The sequence below is a fragment of the Podarcis cretensis genome (genome assembly GCF_951804945.1).
Source record: "Podarcis cretensis genome assembly, chromosome: 10".
NCBI lineage: Eukaryota > Metazoa > Chordata > Lepidosauria > Squamata > Lacertidae > Podarcis > Podarcis cretensis.
In genome coordinates this window covers 24,051,129-24,074,096 of record NC_137179.1, presented here as the reverse complement: position 1 = coordinate 24,074,096, position 22,968 = coordinate 24,051,129, and the positions used below count along the sequence as shown (strand labels likewise).

The window sequence follows — 22,968 nt, the reverse complement described above, 5'->3', positions numbered from 1 at the left end:
TGCAGCTGCAGAAAGCTCAGTAGCTGTTCCACTTCTGATGTTGGTGGGCCTATGGTGGTAGGAGGCTGAAAGGGGCAGATCCTGTGTGGATCCTAGGAAGATTTTGGATGGGCTGGATCCATTTCCCTGACACAGCCCTGCATGGCGCAGGAAAAATATGATCCCTCAAAGGGGGTAGGGGTGGATTTCTAATGCCACAAGAAACAAGGAAATGCGTATTTAATTTTTATTTTAATGATTTTCATAACATAGTAAAATAATATCTAGAACAGATATAATCAAAAAGACAAGAAAAAGAGGAGGGGGAGAAAGGGAACAAGGAAGGGAAGGGAAGGGAAGGGAAGGGAAGGGAAGGGAAGGGAAGGGAAGGGAAGGGAAGGAAACAGAGTGATAAGAAACATTAAAGATAAATGGGGGGGGGAATTCTGATTTTCCATCTGCCAATTGCATTAGAAAATGATTATTTAAGTCATTCAATCCATGTTCACTACTTTCTGTTAAACCATGTTTCTTTTTAGTCAAAGTGTCACTGTGTCATTCATTTCTTCTTCCCACGAGAAGTCCAAGGGGAAATCCCAAATTGTTGTTATTATTAATAATTAGCTTTACCTCTGATAGTTCCCATCAGCATTCCTCTGCATTGGCTAATCGTAGGTTCTTTCATCCTACATTTCTCCACTATGGTCACATATTGGAACAATATTCCATATCCCCCCCCCGCCACCTTAACGTACATCCTTTAATTCATACCCAGTTCCTTATGCTCAAATTCCAGGAAATGCAGAATTATTTTAATGTATTGTATTTTTTTAAAAAGAAGTATTACTTTTGTAACTATTTAAAACCCAACAGGGTACTTGGTGGAACATCTGCACTCATAGCAGCCTGTACTGGTATCTTGGTTCAGGGACTCGTCTCTGGGTGTGCCTCTGTGACGGCCACTCAAAATCACAGCATTGTAGAGTTGTAAGGGACCCTGAGGATCATCTAGTCCAACCCCCTTCAACAAAGGAATCTTTTACCCAACATGGGGCTCCTAAGGCCCTTAGAATCAGTGCAATGCTGAATCCACTCTTGCCTCCCTGAAAAAGAGGCACCATTTTTTCTGCCCCTCACAGAGCACAGAAAAACAGCAGCAAGCATTTGGAGGGTGAAATCCATTCAAAATTTTCCATATACCATGTGGTCTATTGATTATTCATAGCATTTGTGTTCAGGGCACTTCTCCCCAAAGTTTCCAAGTCGGCTGCAATTCCTGCGCTCATCTTGTGATTGCGCAACATCCCCATAACCCAGCACTGCCTGCTTTGACTGGCAGCTGCTCTCCAGGGTCCAAAAAAGAACCCTTTCCCATCAGCAGCTATCAGATCCTTTTTAAATGGGAAGTGGCAGGCTGAACTAGAGAGCTTCTGCATGCTAAAACATGCATTCTCTCACTGAGCCACAGACCTTCTCATATTCTAAAGTCTAATCAGAAAATTAATCTTAAGCAGCAGGGGTGCAGGGCGGAAGATGATGGCAAAAACTTCTCAATAATGTCTGGGAAGCTTGAGCCTTAGAAGGGAAAACCTCAAAACCTGTAAAGACTGGTTTGCTTTCTTTAAAAGATTTGTTTTATAGTACATGCCTTAAATCACTATTTGGTTGTAAAGATGTATATTTTATTCTGCTTAACATCCACCTAATTAATATTCTGGGGACAGCAGGGCTGAAGATATATCAGGTACTTTAAAACTATGATTTTATTTAATCATTTCTGAAATTTAATGATGGTGTCCAATTAATGAACTGTTTATGGGAATGTTCTCTTTACGATCTCCTGCCACTGCATAGAGTTAAGGATGCTCGCAATTAGGACAAGAGTTGCTCAGTTTTGCCTTGCTCAGTGGCATTTACACGTTGTCCTAAAAGCGTGGTGTGACTTTGCGTGTAACAGGGGGCACGATCCAGCCAGCGTTCAGAGAGCACCATTGGGCAAAACTGAGCAGTGACCAGGCCCAGCTGAAAGCAACAGGATTCATAGTGCAACAGTATGGTTGCAATCCTGGAGTAAGACCCAATGTGAGACTTGCATCCAAGGAAGCATACACTGGATTGGGAGGTGTAGCTCATCCCATTGTTTTCAGTCACACTTAGCCACAACTCATTTTCATTAGATTGTGCTCACTGATTTTGACCTAAGCACAAGCTTAAAGTGTTAAATTGTGGGTGAACATATCAGACGACACAGCAATTCTTCAAACAGCTTTTGTTTTTTCACAGGCCAGAACAGAACTGAACTGAAGGGTTCAGCCAGCCTGCTTATATAGAGCTCCACTAGAACGCAACAGTAACCATTTTCTGTAACTATCCAATCAATGAACGTCACTTTCAATCCCTTATTTGCATATGTGGACCTGAGTGAAAACTATCTACAGTATCCCCCTGCTGGGCCAGGGTGAGAACTTCAGTACATAACACCAAGCATCCCCCCTTCCACAAACAATGAATGTGTTTCCGATGGCCAAATTAGATGTGATGGGAGGCGTTCTATGATAAGGATCGACCATCATTTTTTGGTGTTAATTTAATAGCAGCAGTGTATGTGTGTGTGCGAGAGAGAGAGAGAGAGAGAGAGAATGAGAAACAATACACACAAATTAGGACTATGGTGCTGAGGGAACATGTTTCCTCAGTTACAACACACCCCGTCTGCCAGTCAGATATAAAAGTTTGACCCCATGTGGAAAATTGAATGTGGGGAAATAATGGATGACGCAGTTTAGGCAAAAGGGTTAATCCCCTCCGTCCAACGTTACAGTTCCAACCAAATTTGACAGTCACTCACACACAGAGAGAAGGGGGAGCAGGAGCAGTTGAAGCAGCTGCTGGCAGTGCCAGGCCAGGCTGGTGCAAGTGGAGCAGAATGGGATGGCAGTGGAGGAGAGAGAGAGAGAGAGAGAGAGAGAGAGAGAGAGAGAGAGAGAGAGAAGCACTGCAGATCCATCTCTGAGTCAGAGGCGACAGAAGCAGGCAGGGCCACGATTTGGGGCCAAAGGCTGATGTGGTTGCAACTCTTGGAGCCCAGTCGCCCTTGGGAAATCTCAGCAGCCTGCTTGACATGGAGGCAGCTTTGGGAGAAAAGTTTATGTTGTCTTCCTGACATGTTCCTTTACTGATTTCTAGCGTGGCTTTTACACTCCCTGGGTTTGATGCCCAGCACAGGGAAACCAGTCGTGCTGCTCTAAATCCGCCTCTGCTTGAGTTATTTAGTTCTTGAGAGCTCCAGAAGCTAACAGTGGCTATGATAACTATACCTGGCCTTTAGAAAACTGGTTTTGGACTAGCTCATGACTTGGAAAGGAGAACTAAAACGGGAAGCAGTGCTAACTGTTTAGTGTTGTCATTTTTCACACATACGTAGTGTGGTCATGTGTGCTGCTTTACAGGGGACAGTCCTCTATTTGTCCGGTCCATGTCCAGTTTAAACTTAAAGAGCCATAAGGTGAAAGAGCAACAGAGGTCTTGAAGTTGCCTGTCAACACTGAGTTTCTGGATACTGAGCCGGCATTTAGGCCACCTGCACAGTCTTCCCCATGATGGTGAGATATATTATATTATAGCAATAGCATCAATACATATATGGAAAAAATGTGCACATCTGCACCCCTCTTTTTATTGCTGCCTAAGTGTTCAACCTAATCATATGGATTCTTGAAAGGAGCAGGAGTTATAAATGAAACAGTCTCTGGTAACTAAACACACACACACAGGAAATTCAATGCTCTAAGCAACTAAAACGCTCTGAGCCACACAGAACACAAACTACTAACAGGTGAACGAGGCTTGAATAGACAGCTATGATTCACAGCAAATGTTTGTGTTAATCTAAATTAAAATCAATGCCTTGCTTTGTTGGAATGAGGTCTATGCACTAATTCTTACTTTGTCCCCAAGAACTGGATGTGTTTCAACGTTCAACTCTACATTAATTAACATAAAATAAAAATATGGGTCCAGCATTCAGTTTAGCCAAGTGTATATTAAGTGGAAAAATATGAGGTCATTACTGCCTACCTAGTGATTACATGGGTAAAAATGAAATATATTTAGCCCTGCAGGAAATTAACACTGGGTTTGCTATATTTGTTCGCCTTTATAAAGTGGATACGCCAGCAGGGAACCTCATTGCAGTTTGGATCCAAAACCACCTCACATTCTTGCTGCAAACACAGCACAAAGAATTATTAATAAGCGGCTCCAAAAAATCATTAGAGTGGGAGGAAAGCCTAAAACACTCTTTTGAAGAACGTTCAAAAGAGATTTCCTTGAAAATCTGGCATAGTCAAAGCACAACTAGACAGTTTCCTTCATTCCCAATGAAGGAGGGAGGGGAGATGGGTGCAACTTAAAGCTTAACTCTTACCACACCAGACTGCCCTCCCACTCAAATTATATATAGAGAGTATATATATTACAGTAGTCCTCACCAAAAGAAAAACAACACAGAGAGAGAGAGACGTTTATATGTGGGTTCATTGAGAGCTGGGGATTGCTGCATTAGATTTCCTGGTTATAATGCTCCTCATTTCCAATGTTCCTTGTATACATCATGGATGTTGGATAATGGCACTGTGGCTTTTTGATCAATATACCACCATGTCAAGCTAAATTTCATTCACATCAGTAAACACCAACAAGTTTCACTGGACATGTTGCCACCCTTTATGCTCATTTGTGCTTTTGTCCCCGCCCCCCAAAAACCATTCACCTAGGAAACAACTGTATCCCACAATACCGCCCCAGATTTCATCACATGGCCTGATCCATGTTCCAGGTTAACAGGATCGCAAGTGGTTTTCAACATGGAAATGAGCATCACACTTCTGGTAGATTTCCAGAAAGCAGAAAGTATGAAATTTACCACTACAAATCTGCATTAGAGTTCACTACAACAGACAGCAAAAACAACACAGATAACATTGCCTGTAGGGAGTATGACATTCAGGGAAAATTCTCATACAGAATGCTGCAGTATTCTTAGTCATGTGACTGACAAACTGGGCAAGCCCATTCCTTAGATCTACTGCCCTAGAATTGAACCTACCTCATCCAAAGGTAAAGGTAAAGGGACCCCTGACCATTAGGTCCAGTCATGACCGACTCTGGGGTTGCGGCGCTCATCTCGCTTTACTGGCCGATGGAGCCGGCATACAGCTTCCAGGTCAGGTGGCCAGCATGATTAAGCTGCTTCTGGCGAAGCAGAGCAGCGCACGGAAACGCCATTTACCTTCCCGCTTGCACTTTGATGTGCTTTCGAACTGCTAGGTTGGCAGGAGCAGGGACCGAGTAACGGGAGCTCACCCCGTCGCAGGGATTCAAACCACCAACCTTCTGATCAGCAAGTCCTAGGCTCTGTGGTTTAACCCACAGCGCCACCTGCGTCCCTTTCTATTGCTTGTAGAAGTTGCCAATTCCCCTACGACGTTATGCATCAGCCCCAAATGGCTTGTGCCAAAGATTCCTGAAGGACACTCTCTCTCTCTCTCTCTCTCTCTCTCTCTCTCTATATATATATATATATATACACACACTTTTGCAAAACTGTCCATCACCGAGGACAGGCTAAGGAGGCCCTCCTCTGTATGCCACCTTTACCTTGGCAGGAATGCAGGAACGTGCCTTCTCTGTCATAACATCTCCAACCCTGCACTGGGGAGATTGGATAGCATACTCTCTGACAAATGTTCAGCGTCTCCTTGTTCCAGCACACATTTTTAACTTTGTCTGATTAGTGTGGTCTTCTTTCTATCTCCTACTCTCTACCATTATTTTATAATTACAGTGGTGACTTCAGGTTACATACGCGTCAGGTTACAGACTCTGCTAACCCAGAAATAGTACCTCGGGTTAAGAACTTTGCTTCAGGATGAGAACAGAACAGAAATTGTGCTCTGGCGGTGCGGCGGCAGCAGGAGGCCCCATTAGCTAAAGTGGTGCTTCAGGTTAAGAACAGTTTCAGGTTAAGAACGGACCTCTGTAGTTAACCTGAGGTACCACTGTATATTTTAACTGTATAACTTTTTTTATAAAAAAATATATGCATAAATAAGAATGTAAGATGAGACTGCTGGCAGGCCAATGGTTCATCCAGTCTAGCATCCTGTCCTCACAGATGCCTATGGGAAGCCCAAAGGCAGTATTCGAGCACAACAGCACTCTCCTCTTCTGCAGTTTCCAGTAACAGATATTTAGAAGCATTACTGCCTTTGACCATGGAGTCAGAGCATAGCCAACATGGCAAATAAAACCCAGTGACTTTTGCTATCTTTCCTAGCTCTCCTTGGCTGACTATTCAAACATTTAAATGCTCTATAAGGTATTCTTTAAAAGAAATAAAAATCTTCTGTTATTCATAGGAACATAGGAAGCTGAATTATATTTAATCCTTCACAATTGTCTGCAATGACAGGCAGAGCTCTCTCCCAGCCTTACCCAGAGATGCCAGGGATTTAACTTGCCCTACAACTGAGATGTTCCACCACTGATCTATGGCCCTCCTTTGTTGCCGAGAAATAGAAAGTTCTTCCTGGAAAATCCTGGCTACCGTATTTTTCGCACCATAGGGCGCACCGGACGATAGGGCGCACCTAGTTTTGGGAGGCGGAAAACAAGAAAAAATTATTCTGAACCCCAGAAGCCAGAACAGCAAGAGGGATCTGGCTTCTGGGATACGTGTGGCTGTTCTGGCTTCTGGGGTAACCGCGCCAAGCCTCTTCAGGGCAGCGGGATGAAGGCTCCCCCTGCCCAAAGAGGCTGCGCAGGGGTAAAGCAGAAGCCAGGACAGACGCGTCGCTGAAGGAGCACTGCGCCTTCTCTCTCTCTGCCCAGCGCCCCTCCTTCACAGAAGAGGTGCTGCACAGAGAGGGAGAAGGGGCATCGCCCTTCAGCGAACCTGGAGAAGGAACAGAAGGAGACCCTTCTGCCGCCCCAAGCCTCGCGCGCCCGGCGGGACCTCCCGCCGGGCGCGCAAGGCTTGCAGACACTCGCCCAAGTACGGGGAGCCCTCCGGAGGGCTCCCTGTGCTTTGGGCAACAGGCTGCCGCCCCAAGCCTCGCACGCCTGGCGGGACCTACCGCCGGGCGCGCAAGGCTTGCAGACACTCGCCCGAAGCACGGGGAGCCCTCCGGAGGGCTCCCTGTGCTTCGGGCAACAAGCTGCCGCCCCAAGCCTTGTGCGCTCGGCGGGACCTTCCGCCAGGCGCGCAAGGCTTGTGGACACTCGCTGGGGCTGCAGACTGCTGCCCGCAAGCCTCGTGAGCTCGCGGGAACTCTCGCCAGGCTTGCAAGGCTTGCGGATAGCTTCCTGAAGCCTGGAGAGCGAGAGGGGTCAGTGCGCACCGATGCCTCTCGCTCTCCAGGCTTCAGCGAAAGCCTGCATTCGCACCATAGGACGCACACACATTTCCCCTTCATTTTTGGAGGGGAAAAAGTGCGTCCTATGGAGCGAAAAATACGGTAAGCTCCACAACTTTGCTCCACATGGAATCTGCTCTTCCCTTTTCCTTCCTAACCACCAAATTGCTCTTTCAGGTAGTAAACCAATCAGAATCTTCCGAGAACTCGACCATCCGATTAAACTAAACTGATTTCTTCTGAATAACCTTCCAGCAAACATGGTATTCTGGCGAGTGCACATTTTATCAGATTAAGGTCATTCTTCTCATGAACACACCAAGGCCTGACTCCCAATTACAGACGGCTTTGATTTTTTAAAAAAAAAACACAAACATTTTAGAGAGGTTCACAGTATCTATGAACCGACTCGTAAGCAGAAATCTCATAGAAAACAACTTTAAAAACCAGCAACAACAACCAAATATATCTTTGTTCAAAATACATTTGCTAAATGCCATGGAATTTTTCTGAGCAAGGAAAGGGTCAAAGAGTTCCAATAAGGGTATTCTCCACTTTTAATATCCTGGCTCCTTTGAGCCACCCCAATCCCAGATCCCTGCACCCAGCACATCCTAGTTCCCCTCACCCTCACACACAAATCACCTCCAACTATCCCCATAAGCAAAGATGGGTCCTCTTCCCTAGTCCTTGTACATGATAGATCACTGTCCTTATTCCATCCTTATTTTGCCCTTTGGGGATACCTTGTGTGTTGTCACAGTGCTTAGTACAGTGGTACCTCTGGATGTGAACGGGATCCGTTCCGGAGCCCCGTTCGCATTCTGAAGCGAACGCAACCCGCGTTCACGCGTCTGGTGATTCGCTGCTTCCGCGCATGCGCGTGACATCATTTTGAGCGTCTGCGCATGCGTGAGCGGCGAAACCCAGAAGTAACGCGCTCCATTACTTCCAGGTCGCCGTGGAGCGCAACCCAAAAAGGCTTAACCTGAAGCGACTTCAACCCGAGGAATGACTGTATAGTCATTTCCCCCAAGGTCTCTAGAAGTCAACGGTAGGGTGTGGGTGTGGGTGTATGTGATTGTACACACTTATGCACCTTGTCTATATGCACATATGTGAGCACTAAAGCTCCATACTTTTGGTCCTTAGTATGAAAGGTTTTTAAGTATTTGTGGCCTCTTTTCGGGTGGGTCAGAGTCTGCTAGACCTGTCTTTTATTTACAAGGACGTGTGTTTGTTTTTTAGGCTTTCATCAATTGTGTTTATTGCAATTGGTCTTATTACTTCAATGAAGTTTGTAAGTCGCTTTTACTTTAATGAGTAAAGCGAATAAATAGTAACAACAACAACAACAACAACATAGTGCACAGCCAGTCATTTCACGGGCTGCAGCTGCTGAGGCATGTTTTGAGCTTTCGCAAGCCTACTTTAGGACAATTATATTTTTCTAGCACATCATTATCAAAAGAACTTGCACTGTAAACTAGTGGGAGGAAGGGCTATTTAGGAATGAACGGATACAACAGGCAGAGTATGGTGATGCAGCTAAGCAATTTTACTTCAAAATGTGGTGTGCTAGTTCTGCATACCTTCTGTGGGGGACCCTCCTGCTATGTAGGGCCCTGGACTTTTGGCCCAAAGGCCTGGTCTGACAGCACTGCTAGTGGAGTGGAGCCTTGAGCAATAAGTAACAAGGATGTTGTGGTGCTTGGTTTTCAAGACCCGGTTCAGCAGCTGGGATGTGAGTTTTAGATTTCATTCTGTTTTAGTTTTATGCTGGTTTTAAAGTATGTGTTATTGTTATAGATTGCGGGGACCCCCTAAACCCTATAAATTAATAAATGATAGGACTTGTTTGCAGTACTGAAGGGAAAATTGCAGGCCAGTGGAAAAATACAGGCTAAGCTTCCTTTCCAAGCCAGTGCCTCACCTGGGATAGAGGTGTTTAGCTATACCTCAGTTAAAATTGTTGACAGGGTGTTTTTGGTTTTTAAAGAACAACTTCTGCCGTGTCATCAATTCTCCAAAGGATCACAGATACTGGTAGAGCGCCTGGACCCTCCTGGAATCTAGCTACCGCTCGGCTGAGAGTGGGGGTGGTACCCAACTTTTGTTACATTTTAAGTTGCTTTGACTTACATTTTTTTTGGGGGGGGGGAAACAATTACTGTATTTTTCTCTCTATAAGACGCACCAGACCATAAGACGCACCTAGTTTTTAGAAGAGGATAACAAGGGAAAAAAAGATTCTGAATCCCAGAAGCCAGGACAGCAAGTGGGATAGCTGCACAGCAATCTCGCTTGTTGTCCTGGCTTATGGGATAGCCGCACGCAGCCTCTCCCGGGCAAGGGGAGCCTTCATCCCCCTGCCCAGGAGAGGCTGTGTGCAGCTAAGGCTCCCCCAAGAGCTGCGCTCCCTTTAAAAAGCGTGCGGAGTGTGTGTGCGGCTCTTTAAAGGGAGCGCTGAGCAGAGCCTCCCGCCTGCATTCGCTGCATTCGCACACACATTTCCCCTTACTTTTTAGGAGGGGAACGGTGCGTCTTATAGAGCGAAAAATACAGTAATAAGTTTAAGAAAATATAACAACAACAACAACAACAACAACAACAACAACAACAAATTAATAAATAAGTTCTATGAAACGGTGTATTTCTAAATGAAAAACATGTATTTTGTGGTTTTATATTTTTGATTTTATTCTGTGAACCGCCTTGAGACCTCCGGGTATAGGGCAGAATAATAATAATAATAATAATAATAATAATAATAATAATAATAATAATGGAAAGTTTTCTATCCCACTCCTCTTATGGCCAGCAATAGTTCCTGCCAGAGTTGGAAGCTGCTGCCAATGCACCCTGTCAGGGAACTGCCATCGGAAAGACAGGCGGTGGAGGGGCTCTCAGAAGTCAGGAGAGACTCAGCAGCGGCGGAAGGCAGCAGCAGGGGGAGAGTGGGAGATCAGGGAGAGAGAGAGACGAAGGAATGGCTCAGGGAGTCTTCCAGCGATAACAGCGGAGAAGTCTCAGGTCCTCCCATAGGTACACCCACTCCTCGCCGGAAACTGTCGCGCCGAGAATCTAGACGACGCGTTTCCGTCAAGGAGCTTTTATGCTGGAGTAGATTCCGTAAACGCCCACTGTCGGATGCTGCCAGCGACTGAGGGAGCCATGCTTAAGGGCTCCGCTAAAAACAGAGCCTTGCTAAGTTGAGCAAACTCTGAGGGACTAAGCTTTATGCACAAGCAGCTCATCATCCCATCACACACCCCTAAATATGTCTCCCTAAATTCCTACTGTCACTGCACCCCTAAGGATGCCCCCCCAGTTCATTTATGAAAGCATGAGCTAAACATCGGATCGACAATTTTGTGACTGCTGCTTTAATTGTAAAAACAGCAGCTGCCCTCAATCTCTTTTAGAAAAAGTCCTGGCGTAAGAGCAGCAGGGATGTTCCAGCTCAGGAATGAGCTGTATTATCATAGCTTTGTGGTCAGCATTTATTCTGAAAAGCCGAATGCTTTATTCTCTCAGTTTCATCAGCATAGCATTAGGGGCAGCAGGGGGGTGGGGCGGGGGAGAGAGAGAACATGATAGAATGGTAGTTTTTTAATTTTTTGCACAGTATATGGCACACTTGCAACCAGAATTTCTAAATAAAAGCAGAGAAAGGGCTTGCTCAGAGTAATTTTCAAAGCTTTAGATTCACATTTATTAAAAACCACATAAAAATACTTCTACTTAATAGCCAGAGTGTGCTTGTCTCTCCCTCCATGTCATTCTCTGCCACACACAGTTACGATTTGTAGACTTCTGCTTGCATTTATACAAAGCAATTGGATGGGGTGTGATGTTCTCTAACGTTGTCATTTTGGGCCAAGCAGGTAATATTAAATGTGAGAGACTAGGCATGCCATTATGCAACTTATTTCTCATGTAGGTCCTTCTAAATTTAAACTATATTCTGGTCCCTCCCTCCAACTTTCTGCTTCATAGAAGAAGGAACATCTCCATTGCACACAATGGAGATAGAGAAACCACACAAAGAGCTCTCAGTACCAGAAGTGCTATTTCCAGGCAAATTCAGGGCATTTGGGTATGGACTGGATTGCTGTAGGGAGGGAGGTTGAGTTAGGTGACGGTGACAGCGATTCCGTGTCAATGTCAAGGCAGTTTTAGACATTATTTATTGCTCAGGCATGAGGGCAGTCAAAGGCTCAGAGTTACGGGCAGAGACGCTTTCTGCTGCTGACTCAACAAAAAGGCTACAGCCCTTCAAACACACAATTCCTTCAGAGCAGAGAATGCGGCAAACTGACTCTGTGGCACACAACATAGTTCCTGTCCCGACAAAATACCAGGGCAGCTGAATCAAAGTTAAATGGCAGGAACAGAACTATACTGCATCTTCAAGAAACAAGAGGGTGGAAACCAATGTAGGATTCACCCCACTCCCACTTGAAGCCAAGTCTGCCAAAAGCGAGGGCTCACCCACACTTCTGCTTGTCTCGCTGCTTTCTCCTGAGGAAACCTGCTCTCTACCACTGAATAAAAAAAAAACATCAGTTGGGTTTCCCGCAGATTGATGCTTGCTCTGATTCAGCAGTAAAGAGCACGAATTCCTGGGGAAAGCAGCATGGCCAACGGACCTGGGCCTAGAAAGCACAGGGCAAACAGAAAACCTCTCAGCCTCGTGCTTTCTCAACTAGAAACAAATGGAAGTACAGTGGTACCTCGGGTTACATACACTTCAGGTTACATACGCTTCAGGCTACATACGCTTCAGGTTACAGACTCCGCTAACCCAGAAATAGCACCTCGGGTTAAGAACTTTGCTTCAGGATGAGAACAGAAATCGTGCTCTGGCGGCACGGCGGCAGTAGGAGGCCCCATTAGCTAAAGTGGTGCTTCAGGTTAAGAACAGTTTCAGGTTAAGAATGGACCTCCGGAATGAATTAAGTACGTAACCAGAGGTACCACTGTATGAATGAGGCCATGCAACCTGATGTCTACTACTGACTGGGGAAAAGCAAACGCTAATCAGAACCGGCATCAGGGGTTGGCATGGCTTAGCACCTGCCATGGGCCTCAGGGCTCGGTAGAGCCCCACCAGGGTCCTAATCCATATCACACACATACCACCCCAGTAATGCTAATTGTATAAATGGTGTATTGTCTTGTTTGGCCCTGAAGCAACGGTGCAGTTGTGGCTGAGGCACAAATGCTCATTGCTTATGAGCAATTGCTCTAGCTTCTTAGCCATTGCATGGTACCAGCTGTGGAGCGTCTCCTGCCCTGGTCCAAATAGTGGTGGGTCAGTGCCACAGCAGTACTGCAGAGGAACTGCCTCTGAAAGGCAACTCAATGTACTTTTGGGAGGCTTTCTTGTTCTTTATAGAAGAACAACAAACCTTAGCATTTGTAAGAAGAGTTACTTACCATTCTGTTAGTAAAGTTTCCGAAATCATCCTTCAAGATATGCTTGATCATCTCTGGCTCAGATACCACAATGTACATACGACGACCCATGTAATACCTGCACACGAAATGGAGAATTGTATTAATAATGAACAGAATTGTGCTTGGCTATTTGTTTAGAAAAGCTACCATTTCAGACAGGTCCACCCTCCTAACCGATAAGATGGGCTTTCATAGGGATTCTTAATCTGCCTTACTCAACTGCAGGGCTCTCAGTCAGTAAATTATTCAAATATTACTCTATTTCCTCAATAGTTGTCCTGTTTTCAATCATCCACAAAGGGTTCTCTTTTAGGAACATAGGAAGCTACTGGGCCAGACCACAGGTCCATCTATATCAATATTTCCTACACTGACTGGCAGCAGCTCTCCAAAGTTTCAAGTCGGGTTTTCACCTGGGGATGCCAGAGATGCTGGTTTTTAGAGTGAGGATCAAACCTCTCCATTCTTAAGGAAATCAGCCCTGAGTGCTCACTGGAAGGACAGATCCTGAAGCTGAGGCTCCAAGACTTTGGCCACCTCATGAGAAGAGAAGACCCCCCTGGAAAAGACCCTGATTGAGGGCACAAGGAGAAGAGGATGGCAGAGGACAAGATGGTTGGACAGTGTTCTCAAAGCTACTAGCATAAGTTTGACCAAACTGCAGGAGGCAGTGGAAGACAGGCGTGCCTGGCGTGCTCTGGTCCATGGGGTCACGAAGAGTCGGATTCAACAGTATACAAACTCATGACATAGACAAACACACAAAGGACTCTACCAAATAAACAAGACTTCAACACAGTACAACACCCCCTCCCAAATTCTAGCAAGATTAAAATTACGGCTACATGAGGAAATGCAGCAATAATTGGCACCCAATACACTCTCACACTGCAGTCAGTGGGTGGAAATATTAATCTGCCACAGATGCTCCCTTAGCAGCATTTCAGAGGGATGAAATTAACTTTAACGGACAACATAAAATGAAACTCTTTATGAAAACCTGAATCACATTATGTTTATTTGGATCAAAATGTATTGGAACTAGCAAATTGGTTGCACATTTCCACTCATCGCCCGTAATAGATCTTTCTGAGGATGGTGACAGCCTACAATGAAGTTAAAAGCTATTCTGTTGTACTTGAGTCATAGGATGTTCCGGTGTCATCATGATGAATTCAGTTATTTAACAGGAAGGTGTTGAGTTTGTGGGAGGGAGGGGGGGATAAGGATGAAAACAGAAAACCCACTGAAGCACAAATGAATTAAAAATATACAGGTAAAACCAGTGAAATTGCTTTTATGCAAGGTTTGATCTTCATTTGAGGAAAGATGTATCCAAAAACATAAGGTAGCAAGCACTCTCTTTCACCTCCAACGATGACTGCTTCTCCAATTTCTCTGTTATGTGCACTTACATTTTCCCTTCCCTTAACAGAAAATTAAAAAGCAGCTGAGATGTAGATAGCCTTTGGGGAGAAAATCCAGACAGAGTCATCATGACCTTGATTTTTTTGGAGAGTGTTTTTTGGGTGATCCCCCCTCCCCTCTGCATCTCCTCCCACCCCACCCCAAATATGTTTCAGAAGGTTTGGGGATGCTCTTGCAGATTTAGCAGGAGGACAAGGGGAGGGGAGCCTCAGAAGAGAGGGGGGAATTGCTGAGAAATGCTTCCCTCCCCTTACCGTCAACTAAGCCACACCACTGGATCCAACTCCAGATGTTCATATATACTTTTTCTGTAATTTCGAATAAGTGTCATTCCAAACCAGTTTGTTGCAAAGTAGTATTCTATTTATTTATTTATTAGTAATTCCCCAAAAAAGTAGGATTTCCCCCCACCAAAGAGCACAACACACTTCTGCTGCAATGAAGAAGTTTTATTTATTCATATCCTGCTCTTCAAGGGGCTCATATATACTGATTCTTTCTCCCCCTGCCCCCCCATATTACTGCCTTTAGGAAACACACCATGTTTCTGTAGAATTGGAAGATATGGATTTGAGTGTGAATTAATGACTGTACAATAAGTAAGTAATTCTGGATCAATGACTTAATACATCACAGTGAAGAAGCCCTTGGAGAAATAAGGACAGAATGTTTCTTAATGATGTTGGACTGGAAGAAGACTATGGTTGACTTTAATTCATAATAATAATAATTAGGGGGTGGTGAGGTGAGCCCCCGCCAGGTGGGCAGGCAAGGGCGGGGGCGCAAAATCGGCTAAAAATATGTCCATAAATATGTCTGTAAATAAAAATATTATTGCCTCATAAGAAAAGGTTTTAAATAGAGGGTGAATTGAATGGGGGGGGAGGGGAGAGGCAGAAAGAAGAGCTACCGGTAATTTGTCAATGGCTAGGGGGCGCAATCTGGACAGTTCCGCCAGGGGCGCAAGATCACCTAGCTACGGCTCTGATGGCGAAAGGCCTTAATAAAATCTTATTTAAGAATGCAAAAAATAAAAAATAAAAAGGACACACAGCATGTTTCATGGCTGAGGCAATATTTCGGGAACCTCCATTTCTCTCTCTCTCTCTTCCTAACCACAAAAGCATAGAAAGAGCCTGCTGTATCAGGCTAGTGGCCCATCTATTTCAGCACCCAGTGATCTCAAATTGTCATTCCACATACAGAACCAGCCAACTGGCCAACGAAGAGATCTATCTGAGATAGAGCCACGTATAGTGTGAAACATAGGAGGGAATGGCTAGTTTGGACACCTGGAACTCTTGGTGGTAGAAGATGCAAGGCCATTGGGATCTGCACTGCTGTGGCTGAGATCTATGAAAGACCATTTAGTTAACACACGTGCACACGTCAAATTAATCAGTGGTGCAAGGAGCATGCCAAAATTGTTCTAATTTAGGGCAATAGCCCCAAACTGTTGTGATATATAAAAGCAACAGTGTTATACAGAGCTTTAAGTCTAAAAAGCCAGAGGGGCCTATGAGCTCACCAGTTCTTTCTCTTCGGCTCTAGAGGGAGCCAAAGAGATTTTGTTCCCACAAACCAGATTGCTGGGATAGCTTTCTTGTGGGTAAAGCAGGTGACACTGTTCAAGGGCCTCAGACAGATGCAGCTTTATCATACAAACTCCCAACTGTCCCTATTTACTAGGGCAAGTACCAAACAGGTTCTCTGAGCCACCCCCCACCCCCAATATCCTTATACCTGTCCCTCCCTGGGTAACCACTATGCATATTTTTGCCATTTGGTGATCCTTCTCAATATTTAGTGCAGCTTGCTCCAGCTGTCATTCCTCAAGGCCGAAAACCTCTGCATAAGGAGGGATTATACCTTATGTTCGATGCCAGCACGTGTGAACGAACACACTAATGCCAGGCCCAGCCTGCAAGGCCTCACACAGATGTCTATTTTGAACAGTTAAATAAGCTATTTTAAGGCAATTGTGTTTTTCCTACTATATCTTTAAACAAAAGTTAAAGCTGCCTCCAAGGCTTTAAAATTGGTGGCAGGTAGTCAGTGGCAAACTTCATGAGTACAGCAGCCTAGGCCAACCTGGTGCCCTCCAGATGTTGTTGGACTACAACTCCCATCAGCTCCAGCGCTGGCTAGGGTTGGCAAGAGTTGTGGTCTAACCACATCTGGAAAGCACCAGGCCCACAAAAGCTGTTGTACATCATACAAAAGACAAAGAAGATCTTTAGAAATGTGTGTGACGTGAGGGGAGAGAGGTTTGGTATGAGAACTAGGGCGTTGAAGTGTATGTCCCTACTATCATCTGTGAAATATTAAAGGGAATGTTATTATTGCAAAAAATGTTTATGTTTTAATGTTTTCAATAATGTTTCAAAGGTAGCCCAGAGGCTTCAGGCAACGTATTACACCGGATCGCAGGATAAGTAAGGAAATCTCATTTTAATAAAATTTTATTAAGATTTTTCCATTTAGTCCTTTTTTTCTAGAAAATCAGTTGCTGTTTTTCATGCAGCAGTGATATTTGCTACAGTTCGGCCTTTCCCAGTTTGTGCTCAACTCAAAAGCTCTTTCCCCAAACCCTCACTTTTAGGAGGCTTCGGTGGGCTGGAGCTGGGGGTGGGCATCTCAGGGGTTAGAACCGAATGTGCCGCCCCTGCTAGAGTTCCTGCCTTTTTCTCTCTCCCCTTATTGCAAGCTGATGAAGAGACTGTTCTCTCCACTGACTTGCATCTACTGCCTACATAGGTGTGCAGATGCATGGTATGAGGGTGATTTTTAAAGAAATGGACTCTTCAAGCACCATCTGCTTCCCATGCTGTGTGATAAAGAAATATGTTACAGTACACATTAAGACCCCCCACTTTTTATTACACTTCGCAGTTGCATGTAGCATGCAGTGGTGTTATAAACAAGGGAGATAACAGTGCTGTGTTCCATGAAATTGCATACAATTGTGACCCACAAATGAAAAGGGCTTCAGCACAGATTGCACCACAGTGTAAGTGCAGCACACCCACCAAATCTAGCACAACACCCATTGTATTGACGCAAATAGTTATATATTTTAAATTACATGTCTGCTGATCAGTTGTCATTCTCCTGTAAATTTCTCTAATAAGACTTCAAGGGCCAAAAACGCTGTCCACCTCCTCAGTGATGTATTGTGCTTTTACAAAATACATACAGTTTAAATAAGCATTCATCCAACTAGTTATCATTCATCATTTTCCAATGCAAACCATAATTTCCTTGCATAGACTAGTCTGTGCTACAAAGGGACAACTCTGGGTTATAAATTTCTTTTTCTGTGTTGCTCCACAGTTGCACAATCCAGTGTATTTGATTATGCAAATAATAATCACAGTAACAATTAGCATTTGTATATAGGGTGTTTAAAACGCTATATGCAAATTGTTTTAGCAAGTGAGGGGCAGACATTGTAACGCAATGCACTGTCAAAGGCCACTTATTGGGAATGTGATAAAAATATGAATTGGGTGCTTCCTTATCCACAGGTCAGCCTCTTCATTGCACTACTACACAAAGTTTCCTTTGCATATTGTGTAATAGTTTTGGATATTTTCCTGCCTCTGGTGCGCATAAAGGGCATTGACCATTTTGCAAGCAATCAATCACTTTTTAAACAACCATCTCCCTTTTTGCATTAGATTGTGACTCACCTGTGCTAGGCCCAAAACTTGCAAGCAACGGCCTTTCTAACATCTCCTGTCATTCATCAACACACCATTAGAGGCCAAAGCTTGAGACAATGTACATTAACACAGTAGGATGGTCTCCATTCAGATTTTGCTTCGCTTCACAGGACAAGTACTACATAAAGGGCTGTTTTTGTTCAATATGGCATCTGTGTGGGAAAACACCTGTGCCCCATTCACTCTGTTTACAGCCGGTCCATCAACTTGCAGAAGGCTTTGATCTGCCTATCTGTTATCAGCTCTGTACCGAATTCAAACACATTGCTTGGAACATAGTGGAAAGAAAAACGGGGAGGGGGATGCAGAGGGGGGTTGAAAACAAGGCTTTGCTTTATTTCTTTAGTAGATGCCTGGTAAAGCCAAGCAGAGATCATCTGAAAATCCAAATGCAATGGAAAATGATATTATCTTTTATCTGGCTAAGAGAGAAGGAAACTACACTGAGAAAAGCAAGGGTGGGTGTCTATTAAAAAACTGCGGGATATAAACATGCTGAAGGAAAATGCTACTTTCTTAAGTGTCATTCATTTCTAAAGAAAACAGAGGAACAACCTAAGCCATTCTGTTCCCTATTTTTACAGCAGGTAGGTAAAAAACACAGAGAAAGTAAAGCACAAATGTTTACTCATTTAAAAATAGACACCAGGCCTTCACCACTTGCCTAATTATTTCAGGGGTCAGCAAAATGACCTGCTGCAAATAAAACCCGGGTCCACTTGCAATGCATAATGTTGACTCTTTGGCACGAAAGTGGCGTGTGACGCACAGCCCAGATGCAGTTTTTACAAAAACAGCGGTTCCGAACCTGAGGTATTTGTGTGCATCTTTAAAAGAACAGCACAGTTGCATGCTTATTTTTATGTCAGCATTTGCATTCTCCAGTAGGTTTCCAATATTATTACATAGACAAAGACTCCGTTTCAGAATTCAGAAGGTGGGGTTGGGGGCAGAAAGGTTTTCTTAGCAAAGGATAAAGGGCCGTTCTTGGATACATTCAAAATTAGACTGAAAAGAGGAAGTGTATTTTAAGGGCACTCGCTATTATTTTTAGTAACTCTTAATAAATATAGCAACATTAAGCAACAAAAGCTGGTCACCTCCTTTTTTGTAAAGTAAAGTGCACTGTATCTTTGGTATGTCTATCTAACACCTAGTGTCATCCAATTGTTCATGATGATAGTTAACTCAGTGTAAAATACATGTGGGTTGCTCTAGCTCGCCTGGTTTATCTCATTTCTGTCTTGTTTGCATCTAAAACAGAGATGAAGAGGGATCCAGTCTTTACATAAAGTAAGAATTTGGGGGGTAAGGAGTGCAAGCCACCCCCTACCCGCTCCTTGCCTGACTCTACGGCTTTAAGCAATCTTCTGCCAGCCCATCTTGCTTCCAGTATTAGAGCCAGATTTTTTTTGGGGGGGGGGGCTGCTTAAAGGAACAGAGTGCAGTAGGACATGGCAGAGAAGGCGGCACTCCTCATTTTCCATACGCCCTTTGCACATAAAAATTAGACTTCCTCAACCCTACTTTATATACAAAAGGGTCAAGACATTAACAGCTGCCCTGTCATGTCTAGTTTGGTCTTTGGTGTGTAGAAACACTAAGCTGGCCAGAAAATATAGGTGCTTGTCACCTTGTCAACAAGATGGCGTCCTAGCACCTGTGTGCTACAGTGATATGGACAACTGGGGTGCCATGTTTTAATCACGCCTTACATCATACTCCTTGGAATGGGAAACTCTACATAAACCTTCCAGCATTTCCTCTGGGACTCATTTTGAGGTTTGCTAGATCAATCTGTTATCTTTTATTTGGATGATGTCATCATACTTTCTGGCATTTCAGGGACCAATGAGCTCCACGTCTGTCAGGTCTATTAGGAAAAACAACAACCGAAGAAAGCTCTGCCATGTAATAGCACGTTAAAGTATGAATTTCCATGCAAGGCCGTTGTATGCTTGGGCGGTTTGCCTGTCCAGAGAAGCCAACCTGGGCCACATGAAAAGGAGAACAGAGTTCCTGTCTCTTCTATACAGCTGTCAAGGATGTAGGACCCCTGTCCGCTTTCGCATCCGGAACATTTACTTTTTAAAGAGGTTTTAGTACCTCCTCCAGCCCTTCCCTCTCTTTTGTTCCGTTGGCGGCTGCTGCAATCCTGAATGCATTTGATATCTCGGGAGCCAGAGCTTAGCATTTGAAGCATATTAAAATAGCCAGACGCAGGTGGCGCTGTGGGTTAAGCCACAGAGCCTAGGACTTGCTGATCAAAAGGTCGGCGGTTCGAATCCCAATGACAGGGTGAGCTCCCGTCGTTCGGTCCCTGCTCCTGCCCACCTAGCAGTTCGAAAGCACCCCTAAGTGCAAGTAGATAAATAGGGACCGCTTTCTAGTGGGAAGGTAAACGGCATTTCCATGTGCGGCGCTGGTGCTGGCTCACCAGATGCAGCTTCGTCACGCTGGCCACGTGACCTGGAAGTGTCTTCGGACAGCGCCGGCTCCCAGCCTCTTGAGCGAGATGAGCGCGCAACCCTAGAGTCGGTCACGACTGGCCCTGACGTGCAGGGGTACCTTTACCTTTACCTTAAAATAGCCAGATTGCAAATTGAGAAATGGCAAATGGCATGCAGCTGACTATTTAGGACATACATACCCTTGCCCCTCATTCTGTAATGAACAAAAAGCGGCAGTCTCATAAAAACCTTTTTTTCTGCAGTATGATGCCTTTGCAGCTTGATACTATGCATGCTTAAGTCCCACTAAGATAAAGAGGGCTTACTTTAAAGTAAGAATGCATAAAACTGAATGTATGGATATTTAGGACCACATGACCTCCCCAGGTTTAACCATGTCAACTTAATCATGTTCATATGCTAGATTTGGACATACTATATAGAAACAGTAACGACCGGGGGAAATCTGGGAAAATAATAATCCCATTTATCCAGTCCTCTCTCCTGTTCTTTTCCTTCCTGGTAATGAAATCAGACAAGGCTGCAACAACAGTTTTACATGAGATTACACACAGGCAGCTCTTCTTTCAACTCTCCGCTGTAAATGTCACACTCAAGTGTTCCATACACTATATGCATCAGCAAACTTTTCACTACATCATTTCCTCCATAAACTCTAGCCTTGAAAGTGCTGTCTACTCTACTGTAAAAAAAGGAAAAAAGAAAAAGATAGTCTGTATGCCATTCCACATCCCCATACTGTACAAAAAACATTATTAGCGTGAGCTGCATAAAAAGCACTGAGAAAAGAGAAGTTTAAGGAGTTTAAGTACAGGGCATTGCTAAAGCAAATCCTCAATAAATGCTACATTTACAGTTTCTCCAAAAACAGTTTTCCCAAAAGAGTCTTAAAAAAATAAAAATCCCTGCTTCTCTTAAGGGTCAGCAAGCAACCGCCTGGCGTATGAGAGCTGCTAATTCAAGGACGCTGACGCACAGAGGCCTTTAATTGTTACTCTTCTGTAAGCTTCATGCAGAAATGTAACTGACTTTCCACTCTTTGGTGGGTTAAGTGTTTTGTTTTTTATGTGTATATCCCATATGTTCCAAGTAGCTGTGTGGGCAGGAAAGCAAAATTGCACTGAAACGTGCCATTTTAACAATGTGTTTGGATTTGTAAAATCACTTTTAAAATTTGCACAAGAATGCTTTTTTTTCAATGCTATTGCGTAAATATTTAAATATTTTTATTTTATGTAAGCCACACTGGGCTGTAAGTTTCACACTTGGTCATTTCAGCTCATACACCCGCAACACAAGTGTCTCCAGTGCTTTTTTTCTAAAAATGAAATAAAGGTTTAGGGGTTCTCTCATTTTCCTATTCATATTGAAATACTGCCCCTCAATGAGGCCAAACTAAGATTCGCAAAATGTTTAGGGGTATGCGTACACCCCCCCCCAAAAAAAAGCACTGACCCTACTTCATGTTCTATGCTTTTAGAAGCAGAGAGAGGATGAGCAAAAGAGGGAGGCCTGTCTGGCCTTTGGGAAAGCAGTGGAAAAAAACCTCAGCAAAATCTGGGGCTGCTTTTATTTTATTTTTAAATATATAATTCTTTTATAATGATGCTGCTTTCAATTTGTTTTTCTACTAATTTTATATGTGCCCTCCTTGGTTGCACTTTTTTATTCTGTTGTATTTTCTCCGTGTTGTTATTGTTGTTTATCCACAAGCCACTTGGGGGTCCTTTATGTTATTTATTTTTATTTCATAAAATTTATATACTGCTTGGCTGTAAAAAACCTCAAAGTGGTTAAATAACCCCAAAGTGGTTTCAAAAACCCAGTATGCATGCTGAAGAAGGCTATTATTGTTATTTTATTTATTTAACAATACTAGGGGCTATATTAATAGAGGTTGTTTAATTAAATTACAAAATAATAAACATAGTTTCCCTCAATGTGCATACTGGGTTGTTGAGGCAAGAGTTATAAATCAAGCTGTATACAAGTAGTGAATTAATAATAGTAAATTGTATATTACTTGTAAAGCATATGCTGTACATGCAAAAAAAAAACCAGTTTCAATCCCTCACATCTCCAGTTAAGGTATCTGGTGATGCAAAATACACATCTCTGACTGGCAGTCTGGAAAGGCACTGCCAGTCAGAGTAGCCAATATGAGGTACATTGGACACAAAGTCCAACAGGACTTTCCTGTGTTCCTATTACTCAAACACCTCCACACATAAAATCTATGCAGATGTGAAAAGCCCCTACTCTTCCACCCGTTTTCACATTCAAGTTTCTATACGTGACGTGGGAGTTTTTGAGAAACCAGGACTTTCCCTCCACAATATAGAGAGTACCCAAACCATGTATGTATTGGCCAATATTCCGTAACACCCCAGTTTGATTTTGTGAATTGTTTCTGGGGGACTGTCAAAGAGCTAACCTCTACAACACAGCTGAAAAATGTTTATTGGGATAAGACTATGAAATGCGCCT

At 43.8% G+C, this 22,968-nt stretch overlaps 1 protein-coding gene across 5 annotated transcripts in view; it reads right to left on the bottom strand.

Moving 5' to 3' along the window:
• Positions 1 to 22,968, bottom strand: part of TBXAS1 (thromboxane A synthase 1) — a 218,014-nt gene that overhangs the window by 121,495 nt on the left and 73,551 nt on the right. For all 5 annotated transcript variants that reach the window (XM_079992705.1, XM_079992708.1, XM_079992709.1 and 2 more), the window contains exon 5: positions 12,837 to 12,933. In XM_079992705.1, the coding sequence (XP_079848831.1) occupies positions 12,837 to 12,933 (97 nt within the window). The remainder of the gene's footprint in view (positions 1 to 12,836; positions 12,934 to 22,968) is intronic.